The sequence below is a fragment of the Callospermophilus lateralis genome, chromosome 5 (genome assembly GCF_048772815.1).
Source record: "Callospermophilus lateralis isolate mCalLat2 chromosome 5, mCalLat2.hap1, whole genome shotgun sequence".
Classification (NCBI taxonomy): Eukaryota; Metazoa; Chordata; class Mammalia; order Rodentia; family Sciuridae; genus Callospermophilus; species Callospermophilus lateralis.
In genome coordinates this window covers 102,137,038-102,151,754 of record NC_135309.1, presented here as the reverse complement: position 1 = coordinate 102,151,754, position 14,717 = coordinate 102,137,038, and the positions used below count along the sequence as shown (strand labels likewise).

Here is a 14,717-nt window from a genome sequence, read left to right as displayed (position 1 = left end):
CTATCTATGAATAAATTGAATCTCTTAATACTAAAAATTTAATATAAAATTAAACACATGATAAAATGTGTTAATATTCATACTGTGTTATTAAACCCAATACTAAATTTTTTATAAACTATTTTTCTAGGACCAAATAGCATGGTAAAAGTTTTTCTTACTTTAGATTCCACTCAATTTCACACCTACCTTTGGTTAATGCTCATTTTCAAAAACTTTGAAATATTTAAGTGTATTTCTAAATCTAATAAGTATGAATAGTCTTTGAAATTTTGAAAGTGACTTATGAATGCCAAGATGATAATGATAAAGATGAAAGTGTAATGACAAAATGGTAATTTTTCTAATATTTCTAGAAATAGCTACTTAATTAGTTCAATACCCCCATAAGACTTTATAGTGAACAGCAGGGTGTATCTTTCTACACAAAAGAATTTTGAAAAAATACTTAATTAATTTAGTAAACTATACATTGTCAAATATTATGCCTCTTTTACAAGTAACAAAGTAAGATTGTATAAACACTGTGTCCTGCCTGGGCCCTGACTTATCTATTACCTCCTTTTTTTTATGTGCAGTAGAATCCCCTACATACACCTTATGTCCAAGAGCTACTATTTAGTACATGTCAAGCTTATGAGTAAGCTTATGAGTAATCAACATCAGATGAGGTAATCATAAGCAATCCAGTTAGTACAGATTTAAAGAACTACACAGTCCTGCCAGGTGCCCAAGATTTCATGTCTCTTAAATCTGCATACTCACCTTCCTGCTATTTTGAAGGGTTATAATTCTTCTAGCCAATTCAACTCTTAGGTCTAAGACTGAATTAGTTCCTGCATAAGAACAAAGACTTTTTTCCTTTTGAGCCCTGGATGTGATTTTTAAGGACTTTTGCACAGAATGATGCTTCCTTCAACCAACTAGACAAGTATTCCTCTAGTTAAGTTTTAGGTGTTTGCTGTCAGATATTTCCCCAGGTTCCTGCCCCAATTCTACTTCTAAAAAAGGGAACTGAATTTCCACCATCCCAAATTCAATCTGTCCTTCTTTTACGATCTACTCTACGACTGTTTTTCCAGCCCCTTTAAAACACCTTTTCCTCATTGATACATGCAATTTTTCCCTAAAGAAAAATTCTCCTTCTTGTATTTCCTTTCTTTTTTCATCATTCTACTTCCTGATAAAATCAGCTTTCTAAAATTATTATCTTATTGTCACTTTCCTTAAAAATGCTCAAACCAAAGATAGTCCACTGACCTTCCTCAAGAATTTTTTTAAATCATATATTTATTTTTGTTTAGAATTTTCTGCTTTCTTGTTTGACATTTCCTTTAATCCATAACAAATTTTATTCAGTGAACTGAATTCAGTGGCAGGAACAGTCTTAAGATTTATAACCAAAATTTTCAAAGGGAGAATGGAATATTTGTGTGTATGTATTTGTGTGTGTCTATTAAAAATTGAGAAGTAACCATTTACAAAAATCTTGCCATAAATATCTTTGGAAACTAAAGAATTACTATCTTATTTTTGTAAATCTGATATTTCACAAATCAGACATGCTTAACAATAAGAAATACCTTTAACAGTTAGGAGTTAGGCCTACTCTTTATCCTAAGCTTCAACAATATCTCAAATATACCTTTGTATTTCATTTTAAAATTATGAGCCTAAATTTCAAGATGAAAAAGAAAAAAGAAAAGAAAACCAACCATTTCTTAAGTGCCAAGACAAAATAACAAACGACCCAAAGCATTTGGGTTAAAAACAAAATTGATAGTATAACTTTGTAAAGCGTATGTTCACTTACATAATCATGGAAGGCTTTTGCTTCACTTGAGTGTTCACATGTTTCCCGTCTCTCTGGAGCTGCACAGTAGAGATCCCAAAATACACTAAAAAAGTAATTATGGTAACATTAAGAAAATCCTGTTACACCAATATGAAAAGTCAAAATTCCAATAGTATAAGACATATTATTCTTCATATAAAATTTTTCTTATTAAGGGAAAGTATTTCTTTATAAGATTTAAATTTAGGAAAGACATATCATCTAATAATCAGGTGACATCTAGCTGTACTTCAGAAATGCTAAATAAGATTTTTCTAGAAGGATAAAATCATTTTAAATCAGCCTCCCATCTCATCCCCAATGGAATTGATCTCAGTGCCTTATAAAAAACAAATAAATAAACAATAATAATTCAATAACTTTCATTCTTACAATTGGCTATTTACTCTATGCATTTACACTTGATTGAGGTAGTTATAATACTTTTTCCAATTTTCCCATGAAATAGGACATGGAAACAGTAAGTACTATCCTAATTTAATAACTAAGAAATAAGGTGGTTCATTAATTTTTTTCAATATAATATTCTTCTCCAACTCAAAGGTCAACACTCTGACCATTAAATTACATTGATCAAACAAATATATTTTCTTAAAATATTGTCTTCTTTTCCCTGAAAATAACAAAGTAGGTTAGTAATTTTGAAAATAAAATGATCCATTCTAACTTCTTTTCTTTTTCTCATTTCAAAAGGTTCTGTTTCTTACAAAACATAAGGCTTTGGTCATCTTTCCATCTATCAAATTAACAATGAGCATGAGCAAGGAATTAAAAAATCAGGAAAGCAAATATTTTCAAGTATTGGTAATAAATAAAGGCAATTATAATAATCAATAAAATTATTTTTATTCCAATTCTATAGAAATGAAAAGTAGGCTAAACCAACTACTCAAGAGTAAATATATTGAAGTAGGACATATCTGAGAAAGAAGCCAGTTCTGCAAATCACCAACTAACAGAGCCCTTAAGCAAGTGGTTTAAACTGATCAGAAACACAATTTCCTCCCCTATAAAGTGGGTTTTTTGAGAAGATGAATTTATACAACACAATCACAGTGCCTGACATATAACAAGCATATCATTAATAATATCATCAATGCTATAATTAGCTTTCAAAAAATTTAAAACCATGTATTTTAAGGCAGATGACTGTGACAAGGGCTTAGGTAATGACAGTTCAATAAAATTTGGTAAATTCAATCTGTAATTTCTTTTGACCTCTGAAGACTCACTTGGTTTGGATCTCTCCTCAACTAAGGGCAAAATATTCAGTAGAGACTATAACTCAAAGTAAGTTCACAACTAATTCAGTAAAATAAGATTACCCTCAGAGATGAAAAAAATGAAAGACTTGAGTACTGCCATAATTTCCTTTAATGTCTTTATTATTTCCTTTCCTATTAAATGAAAAGAAAATCCATACTTTTTTATTAGATTTCTACAAAAAGCAAGACATATAAGGAAGATATTGAAGAGAAAATAATTTAAGTAAATTTCAATTTTTTAGGAGAGTGAAAGTTAAAGTTGTAGTTGTCCTCCAACAGCCCCACTGGGAAAAAGAGTTTACACTCAAAGATATTCAAAGGTACACCTAAATGTCTTCTACTTGGATCAGTGTGTTACGAATTATAGTATATTGCAATTACTTGTTTTCAGATTCTAAGAACCTTCAAAGCCCTTAAAGTCAAATTTTTAATGTGGTCTTTAAATTGTACTTAGATTAATAATAGGATATTATGTTTAATATTATGGAACAGTTTAATATCCCTTCTCTGTCACTAATTTTCTAGCAAATATCATAAGAACTCTCCTTGAAATATATTTGAATATATTACTTAAATATATTAAAATATTATTAAAAGATTGTCTTAACACAATGATCTTAAGGGGAAATAATTTTTATAGTTATGTCAAAAGTTATTAAATATGAGAAACAATTATTTACACCTGTATAATTAAATATTCATCTTAGAATATTAACATTGTTCTACTCTTATTGTTAAGTTTGTCCTATAAGTTTAGTGTGGAAGGTCAAAAGTTCACAAGCTCAAGTTTAGAACAAGTTACTAAAATATAAATAATAAATTTATGTTATTTCTGAGAACTCCATATTATTTATATATAATCTTCTTTAATAAAAGTAAAGAAATTATCCTTTCAAAAATTTACTCATGGAAAGCCCTGTTCTAGGTCTCATCCTGTAGTGCCTAAGACATGTATGTCCATTCTCTTCTGTGAATTCACAATACCTATTCCATCAATTCAAACATCGATACAGGGGTCACCAGAAAGATATATGATGAGAGATTAAAGAATATTCATACAAATAGGGCAAATATTCAATTAAAAAAAACTCTACTCATTAGGATAGTTTCATAATTGAGTCTATAATAATCTTGAGATTTATGTCATGAAACTTAAAGAATAAAATTAATAAAAATTAATAGCACTATTTTTAGTGCTAGGATATTCATGTTTGAACATATGCTTTATGTGTTTCATAATCATTGTATGTTCTTATACCTAAGAGTTACAGATGGGAAAGATATTTCAAAATTTTGTCTTTCCTAGAAAGTTCAATCATGTTTGGCCTTAGTACTATGCACCATAACTGCTACAATATTGTTATGGTTTCAATGTAAGGTGTCCCTCAAAAGCTCATTGTGAAACAATGCAAGAAGGTTCTAAGGAGAAATGATTGGGTTGTAAGAAGAGTCTTAACCCAATCAATGATATAATCCTCTAATAGGGATTAACTGAGCGGCAGGTTAGTGGCTGGAGGAGGTGGGAACTGTGGCATGGCTTTGGGTATATATTTGTACCTGTCCAGTGGAGTTTTTCTCTCTACTTCCTGACCACCATGATGTGAGCTGCTTTCCTCTGCCACACTCTCCAGCCACGATATCCTTCCTCACCTTGAGCCCAGAGGAATGGGAGCCCTCTGTCAACCTTTGAAACCATGAGCTCTCAAATAAACTTTTCCTCCTCCACAATTGTGCTGGTTGGATCCTTTAGGTACAGCAGCAAAAAAGCTAACTAAAACAAATATCATCTTAATATTTGAAAACAATTAGCTATATCACATTAACAATAACAACAAAAGACCAAAGTACATTATTTTAGTCCACATTCCAAAAGTGATCCGTGCTTGGCTTTGTGGGAGAATAGAAAATCACTTACCTTTTACAGTCTCAATTTGTAATTTTTAAGTAGGTTAAAACCTATGAATACTTTGTGAACTAAAAGTAAAATATAAACTACTTTTTCTTCTAATATTATATCAAATTTACATTAAATGCCTGGTCTATATAATGTTATGCCATATATTATCCCAGAAAAAAATAGTCATATAATCAATGGCACATGTATGACTGTGAATCCAAAACCAGTGATGAGATAAGCTAAAAATTGCTTATTGCCTAAAACACCTAAATGAGGAAGTTATACCTCATTAAGTTATTAAAATTTCACAGATATGAGCAAATACTTATAGCTCATATTATGACAATATGATGATTACCACGTAAAAATACAGACTTTCTCAAGAGGAAGAACTGAGCTTTTCAGGAGGTTCATAGTAAAACTTGATTTGTCCATTGGGGAGATTTCATTGGTGAATATTAGTGAACTGCTCTGAAAACCAACTCAATTTGTTACTTGATTCCTAAGAGGGCCAGAGTAAAAACTTCAGGACCTACATAAACACAGACTCTTTTCTTCAACCACAGATTCTGAGAAAAAGGGGCTTCTCAATTCCTCTAATCCCTACACCTATTAAGTTGGAAGGAATATATTATCTTTGAAATGTAGTGAATTCATAATCACACATAATGCTTTAGATTTATGCAACATCTTTTTTCCTAAGTGAAAACAAGTGAAAAATCTGAATTTTACTAGTGAAAACAACAGAGGCTAAATACAGAGAAGCAAAATTTACAAAGTACTAAAATCTTTGGTCTTCTACAAGTATTATTAAAATCATCCCTTCATAAGTCAACATCAAACATAGTGTTCCCAAATTGATTATTCTCACTCGAATACTGCTTTCCCTTCAATTCCCAAAGGTGGCAATAAAGGTGACTGAGCTAGCTATTCATATCTCAAGGGAACACACAAAGCAAAATGGCTCTAAGAGATATCTACAATGGTGAATAAACATGCAAAATGTGTTTTAGAAAATAAGAATCTAATATAATTATGTATGTTTTATGCAGCTAACCAAATCCAGGACTTCTTGAAAGTAAAAAGTTAAAAAATAAGAACCCTGTGGAAAATAATTTTCCTGTGGAACAAGCTATGTATTGTTAAATTCAAGTCTTAATGGCTAAACAAGTCATTTCTCTCTGGCCTCAAAATATATCAGTGAATCTTAGTTACTCAAAATTCCTGCTATATTTTGGTCTCCCAAAGGCCCATAAGGCTTAATCTCCAGCGTGGTACTTTTTTAGAGGTGGTAATAAGTTTAACAGGTGGACCTTAGCAGAAGGTTTCTCGTCAGTGGGTGTGTGTCCTTGAAAGAAACAGAGGGACCCCAAGTACTTCTCTTCCTTTTTCTCCTTCCTTTTTGTCCCAGACATTGAATGGATTACTCTACCATGAGCTTCTACCATGATGAGCTACTGTAGTCCCAAAGCAAATGGGACTAAAACCTCCAAACCTGTGAACTAAAATAAGTCTTTTCTCTTTTTAAGTTGATTGTCTCAAAATTTGTTACAGTAATAGAAAACTGACTAACACAGTCTCTCTTGAAGGAAAACATCCATTCATAGGTGGTTATACTTAAAATATTTATATGCTCTTCACCTTTAAAACTTTCAAATACATGCACATTATTATCCCTTAGGATTCCTTAATACTTCTTTTTTATATTTATTTTTTAGTTGTAGTTGAACATAATGCTTTTATTTTACTTATTTATTTTTATGTGGTGCTGAGGATTGAACCCAGGGCCTCACACGTCTCCCTTCAATTCCCAAAGATTGCAATAAAGGTGACTTAGCTAGCTATTCAATCTCAAGGGAACACACAAAGCAAAATGGTTTGTGGAAAACCTTAGCTCTGCTACTAAGCCACAACCCCAGCCTATCCTTAATACTTCTTCAAATAAAAGCATAAAATCTTATTCCACTATCACAAAATGTTTGCAATCCTCCTGAATTAATAAATTCATATTTTAAAGTATGACCAAAAATAGTTAACATGTATTGAGTATGTACAAAATTCAAGCATCACATATTAAGTACTATATATTTAGCATTTGATCTTCCTATTATTATCCCCATTTTATATATCAGTGAACTGAGACTGAAAAAAGTTAAATAATTTGCCTAAAGCCACAGAGTTAGTGACACAACTGGACTTGAATTTTTTTTCTCCCTGTACTGAGTCTTGAACCCAAGTCTCACATATGCTAGGCAAGTGCTCTATTATTAAGCTTCATCCCCAACCCTTTTTTAAATTTTAAGACAGGATCTTGCTAAATTACTGACGCTGGCCTTGAACTTGTGATCATTCCTGCCTCAGCTCCCGAGTTGCTGGGAGTAGCTAGGATTATAGGTGTGCACTGCCAGTACTCTGGCACATCACTATCCCTTTTTTTATTTTGAGATAGGGTCTCACTAAGTTGTCTCAAAATTTAATCCTCTCACTCAGCCTCCTGAGTGTAGTTGAGAATATAGACCTATGCCACAGATCCTGGTTTGAACTTTTTAATAATTACATTATTTTGCTTCAAATGTGAGTATGGTATCAAGTGTCCACATTTCAATGATCTTTATTCTGATTATAGATAGGTTTATACAACTCTAGAAATATGAATAGCATTAGCTATCAAAAGAATTTGTCCCAGATGAAACAGTAAGCACTGTTATCCTAAATTTGACCCTCAGATTTTTAACCCATTTCCTGAGTATCCTTTGGCAACCACTAGCCTACCTTACATGCAACTACCAATGATCTATAGATGCCATAATATAGACAGAACTCAGGAGAGAAAACTTTTCTTAGTCCCTTTTTATATACTGCCTGGAACCTGCCTCTCCTGATATTCCGAAAGGAAATGCTACAAAAGTCCTATTAATAATAGTGGGCAACTGAATTCATCTCTGTGAGTAAGAAACATTATCTGGCAGAACTCCTGGCCATTCACCCATGCAGGACCTCCTGGTGCATGAGTAGGACCACTAGCATCAGCATCCACATCAAACTCCTGGTCACCCAACCATGCAGGAATCCTGGCTGCTGCTCCCAGCCATTGCCCGCCTGCAGAAACTCCAGCTGCCAATCCCATAAGGACCCCCATCTATCAACATGCGGCTCACCCGGTCACCTCCATCTAGGGACATTGCAACCACTGACATAGTCGCTTACATGTGGTAGCCTATACCGGAGAACACAGCACAGGGTTTGGATACAGCCGCCAGTCATAACACAGATGCCACAGAGCTGCATCTCTGAACATGCCACCCATCACCACTGCCTGGCCCCATCCAACCCGACACCCAATTGGTGAAAGCAGCTACCTCCATCTGGGACACCTTCGTTGCCATCTTTAATTGGGGCAATGCCCAGCTTGGAACACCAGCTGGGACTTAGAAGCAATTTCAAGGTATTTTCAGTCCCCAAATTTCCCCTCTCCCTGGCAGCCACTAACCAGGCACAGTGCTTGCAGCTACACGGCTGGTTTGCAGCTTGCAAAACCTGGTTCTGAAATAACCAATACAAAACAGCTCTCCACAACAGGTGCACAGCCCCCAAACTCAGCCCTCAAGACCTCAGGAGAGAAATGTTAGTGATTGGGAAGTAGAAAGGGAGAGGATGAGATACAGTTTAGAGACTAAATTAGAGATCAGGAATTGTGAGGTTTGCAGGAAATATAATCACATCACATGAGTGAGCCCCAAAGGAGATCCTTGGGGTGCAGTCTCCCATCGGGGACCAAAAATGCTGTACCCCACATCTAGGAGCTCCACCCACAAGATCAACCCTCCCCCCAAATAACCTTCACCATCCTGAGAGTGGACATACCAACAAACAACAGCAACCCCACCTATTGAACGAGAAGGGAAATAGGAAAGATACTAATCTCCAGCAAAAATAATCCTGATATCTTCCTTCAAGATTTTTTTTTTCCTCTTTCTCTCTTCTCCTGCCCTCACATCCGCAACAATTGTGAAACCAAGTACATTTCATGAATTAGGCTACTGAGGACATAAATGTCGGAATAGTCTATTATAGTTGTGTTGTATATTCTTTCATCTCCTATATTTACATTTTATAGTTTTCAAAATATTTTTGTTTTTTTACACTATTGTCTTCCTACTTCCAAAATCACTCTCTCTTCTCCTGCTACCAACCAACTTCTTTAGATTCCTCTTTCATGCTTTCTAAGATCTAATAACTCTATATCCTCAACTCCTAAATGCTCAACATCTCACCCTACACCTTACCCCTGGTTCTTTGACCACCATCAGAAACTGTAAATCCTTTTGCAAACCTACTTTTTATATTGTAGATAATGATTGAACTCACCATTTCTGCATATTGTGACAAAACCATAAATGTCTCAATAGCAGCTATTTGGTTTGAGGTTGCATATTGTTTGCATTGGGATCTGTTAATATTCTTTCTCCAACTTAAAGGGGAGGAATTTAAACCCTTCAGAGACACTATAAGCCAACAGGGTAAAAACTGTAACACTTCAAATCCACAGTGCCAGAAGAGAAGACACACAAACAACATGAAAAAAACAAGGAAAGAAAGTGCCCCAAACAAGATACTACATCATTAGAATCCATGGCCAGCACAACAGAAGAAATAAAAGAGAAGGAGTTCAGAATGTACATAATTTGAATGATTTGTGAATTAAAGGATGATATAAGAGAGCAAATATAGGCAGCAAAAGATCGTTTTGATAAAGAGCTACATGAAGCAAATACATGAAGCAAAAAACTACTTCATTAAAGAGATACAGGTTCTGAAAAAAAAACAAGAAATCCTTAAAATGAAAGAAATAATAAACCAAATTAAAAACCCAATAGAAAGCACCACCAACAGTTTAGATCACTTGAAAGTCAAGACCTCAGACAATGAAGACAAAATATATAATCTTGAAAAGAATGCTGACCACACAGTGGACAATAGTAAGAATACATGGCCAGAACATTCAAGAATTATAGGATAACATAAAAAGACCAAATTTAAGAATTATTGGGATAGAGGAAGACATAGAGTTCCAAACCAAAGAAATGAACAATCTATTAAATGAAATAATATCACAAAACTTTCCAAACATAAAGAATGAATTGGAAAATCAAATATAAGACACTTACAGGACAACAAACGCACAAAATCACAACAGATCCACAAAAAGACACATTGTAATGAAAAATGCCTAGCATACAGAATAAGGAGATAATTTTAAAACTCACAATAGAAAGGAATTAGATTATATATAGGGGGGAACCAATTATGATCTCTGCAGATTGTTCAACCCAGACCCTGAAAGCTAGAAAATCATGGAACAACATTTACCAAGCTCTGAAAGAAAATGGATGCCAACCAAGAATCTTATATACAGCAAAATTAAGCTTTAGATTTGATGATGAAATTAAAACTTTCCATGATAAAAAAAAGTTAAAGAATTTACAACTAGAAAGCCTATACTACAGAACATCCTTGGCAAAATATTCCATGAGGAGGAAATGAAAAACAACAATGAAAATTAGCAAAGGAGAAAAAAACAATCAAAGGAAAAATTAAGTCAAGTTAAATACCAAAAATGAAGAAAATTGACTGAGAAAACAAATCCTGTTTCAATTATAATGGCCTAAACTCACCAATCAAAAGACATAAACTGGCAGATTGGATTTTAAAACAATATGCTGCCTTCAAGAGACTTATCTCACCATAAAATGAAGGTGAAAGGTTGGCAAAAAACATATTCAAGAAGACTGTGAAAACAAGCAGGGATTTCTATCCTCACTTCAAATAAAGTAGACATCAAGCTAAAGTTAATCAAAATATATCAAAAAGGACATTTCATACTGCTTACAGGAACCATACATCAACAAGACATAACAATTATAAATATATATGCCCCAAACAATGGAGCATCTACATTCATCAAACAAACTCTTCTCAATTTCTAGAGTCAAATAGACCACAATACAATAATTCTGGGTGACTTTAACACACCTCTTTCATCACTGGATAGATCTTCCAAACAAAAGCTAAACAAAGAAACTATAAAAATCAATAATACAATAAATAACTTAGACTTAACAGACATATTTAGAATATTGCATCCTTCAACAAGTGAATATACTTTCTTCTCAGCAGCACATGAATTCTTCTCTAAAATATGCCATTTATTATGCCACAAACCAACTCTTGGCAAATTCAAAAAAGTAGAGATCTACCCTGCATTCTAACAGATCATAATGGAATGAAATTAGAAAACAATGATAAAATAAAAAATAGAAGCTACTCTAACACCTAGAGACTAAATAATATGCTATTGAACGAACAATGGGTTCAAAAGACATCAAAGAGGAGATTAAAAAAATTCTTAGAGGTGAATGAGAACATAGATGCAACATATCAAAATCTTTGGGACACTATGAAGGCAGTACTAAAAAGAAAGTTCATTGCATGGAGTTCATTCCTTAAAAGAAGAAAAAAAAAATCAACAAATAAAAATGACCTAACATTACTTCTCAAAGCCTTAGAAAAAAGAACAAATCAACACCAAAAGCAGAACACAGGAAATAATTGATAACTGAACCACACTAACAAAGACCAAGAGAGAGAAAACTCAAATTACTAACATCTGTGATGAAAAAGGAATTATCACCATGAACACTAGAGAAATACAGAAGATAATTAAAAATTATTTTGAAAATTTGTACTCCAATAAAATAGAAAATATCAAAGGCATTGACAAATTTCTAGAGTCATATGATTTGACCAAACTGAATCAGATGATATACACAAGTTAAACAGATCAATTTCAAGCAATGAAATAGAAGACTCCATCAAAAGGCTACCAACCAAGAAAATCCCAGTACCAGATAGATACACAGCTGAGTTCTACAAGAACTTCAAAGACAAACTAATACAAATACTCCGCAAATTATTTCATGAAACAGAATGAGCTTGGATGTGTTCCCTCTTTTTCTATGAGGCCAATATTATCCTGATTCCAAAACCAGACAAAGACACATCAAAGAAAGAAAACTTCAGACCAATATCTGTAATGAACATAGATGCAAGAAATTCTCAAAAAAATTCTGGCAAATCAAATACAAAAACATATAAAAAAAGATAGTGCATCAATATCAAGTGGGGTTCATCCTAGGGATGCAAGGTTGGTTCAACATACAAAAATCAATAAATGTAATTCATCACATTAATAGATTTAAAGATAAGAATCATACAATCATCTCTATAGATGCAGAAAAAGCATTCAACAAAATATAGCACCCCTTCATGTTCAAAACAGTAGAAAAACTAGGGATTACAGAAACATATCTCAATAATGTAAAAGCTATCTTTGCTAAGACCCAGGCCAACATCATTCTAAATGGAGAAAAATTGGAGGCATTCCCTCTAAAAACTAGAACAAGACAGGGATGCACTCTTTTACCACTTCTATTTAACATTATTCTTGAAACTCTAGCCAGAGCAATTAGACAGACAAAAGAAATTAAAGGGATATGGATAGGAAAAGAAGAACTAAAACTATCACTATTTTCTGACAATGATTCTATACCTAGAAGATTCAAAAACTTCCATCAGAAAACTTCTAGAACTAATAAACAAATCCAGCAAAGTAGCAGGATATAAAATCAACACCCATAAATCAAAGGCATTTCTGTACATCAGTGACCAATGCTCTGAAAGAGAAACTAGGAAAACTACCCCATTTACAATATATATATATGACAGATTCAAACAATTTCATATATATATAAATGAAACAGGTGAAACAGCTCTACAATAAAAACTACAGAATGCTAAGGAAAGAAATTAAAGAAGGCCATAGAAGATGGAAAGATCTCCCTTGTTCTTGGATAGGCAGAATTAATATTATCAAAATGACCATACTGCCAAAAGTACTATACAGATTTAATGCAATTCCCATCAAAATCCCAACTGCATTCCTCACATAAGTTGAAAAAGAAGTCATGAAATTCATCTTGAAAATAAGAGACTCAGAATAACAAAAGCAATCCTTAGCAAGAAGAGTGAAGCAGGTGGCATCACTATACCAGGCTTTATACTAGAGACCAATAGTAACAAAAACGGCATGATATTTGGCACCAAAATAACTTGCAGACCAATAGTACAGAATATAGGACACAGAGACAAACCCACATAAATACAGTTATCTCATATTAGACAAAGGCACCAAAAACATATATTGGGGAAAAGATAGTGTCTTCAACAAATGGTGCTGGGAAAACTGGAAATCCACATGCAAAAAATGAAGCTAAGCCCCTATCTCTCACCATGCACAAAACTCAACTCAAAGTGAATAACTACTTAGGAATTAAACCCTGTGCCTAATAGAAGAAAAAGTGGGCCCAAATCTCCATCATGTTGGATTAGGCCCCAACTTCCTTAATAAGATTCCTATAGCACAAGAAATAAAATCATGAATCAATAAAAAGGATAGATTCAAACAAAAAGCTTCTGCTCAGAAAAAAAAAAAAATCAGTGAGGTGAATAGAGAGCCTACAATTTGGGAACAAATTTTTACCACATGCACATCAGATAGAGCACTAATCTCTAGGATATATATCTCAAAAATCTTAACATCAAAAAAAAATACAACCCAATCAATAAATGGGCCAAGGAACTAAACAGATACTTCTCAGAAGAAGCTATACAATCAATCAACAAATATATGAAAAAATGTTTGACATCTCTAGCAATTAGAGAAATGCAAATCAAAACTATTCTAAGATTTCATCTCACTCCAGTCAGAAGGGCAGTTATTAAGAATACAAAAAACAATAAGTGTTGGCAAGGATGTAGGGAAAAAGGCACACTCTTACATTACTGATGGAACTGCAATTTGGTGTAACCAATCTGGAAAGCAGTATGGAGATTCCTTGGAAAACTTGGAATGGAACCACCATTTGACTCAGCTATCCCACTCCTAAGTCTATACCCAAAGGACTTAAAAACAGCATACTATAGGGACACAGCTACAACAATGTTTACAGCAGCACAATTCACAATAGTTGAACTGTGGAACCAACCTAGATGCCCTTCTGTAGATGAATGGGATTTTGATGGGAATTGCATTAAATCTGTATAGTACTTTTGGCAGTATGGTCATTTTGATAATATTAATTCTGCATATCCAATGGGATATTATTCAGCATTAAAAGAGAATAAAATTATGGAATTTGCAGGTAAATGGATGGAGTTGGAGAATATATTACTAAGTGAAGTTAGCCAGTCCCAAAAAACCAAATGCCGAATGTTTTCTCTGATTTAAGGATGCTGATTCATAATTGGGGTGGGGGGGTAGGAGGATTAAATGAACTCTAGTTAGGACAAAGGAGAGGGGAAGGGAGGGAACATGGGGGTAGAAAAGATGGTGGAATGAGATGGATATCATTATCCTAAGTACATGTATAGAGACTGGTGTGACTCTATGTACAACCAGAGATATGAAAAATTGTGCTCTATATGTGTAAAATGAATTGCAAGGCATTCTATGTCATATATAACATTAAAATTAAAAAAATAAAATTGTAAAAAAAAAAGAATACAAACAACAGTAAGTGTTGTGGAAAATGTGGGAGGAAAGGCATACTCATACATTGCTGGTGGGACTGCAAATTGGTGC

The 14,717-nt window shown here is 33.5% G+C and overlaps 1 protein-coding gene across 6 annotated transcripts in view; it reads right to left on the bottom strand.

The window, feature by feature from the left end:
• Positions 1-14,717, bottom strand: part of Ssbp2 (single stranded DNA binding protein 2) — a 335,480-nt gene that overhangs the window by 208,618 nt on the left and 112,145 nt on the right. For all 6 annotated transcript variants that reach the window (XM_076857059.1, XM_076857062.1, XM_076857060.1 and 3 more), the window contains one exon: positions 1,814-1,898. In XM_076857059.1, the coding sequence (XP_076713174.1) occupies positions 1,814-1,898 (85 nt within the window). The remainder of the gene's footprint in view (positions 1-1,813; positions 1,899-14,717) is intronic.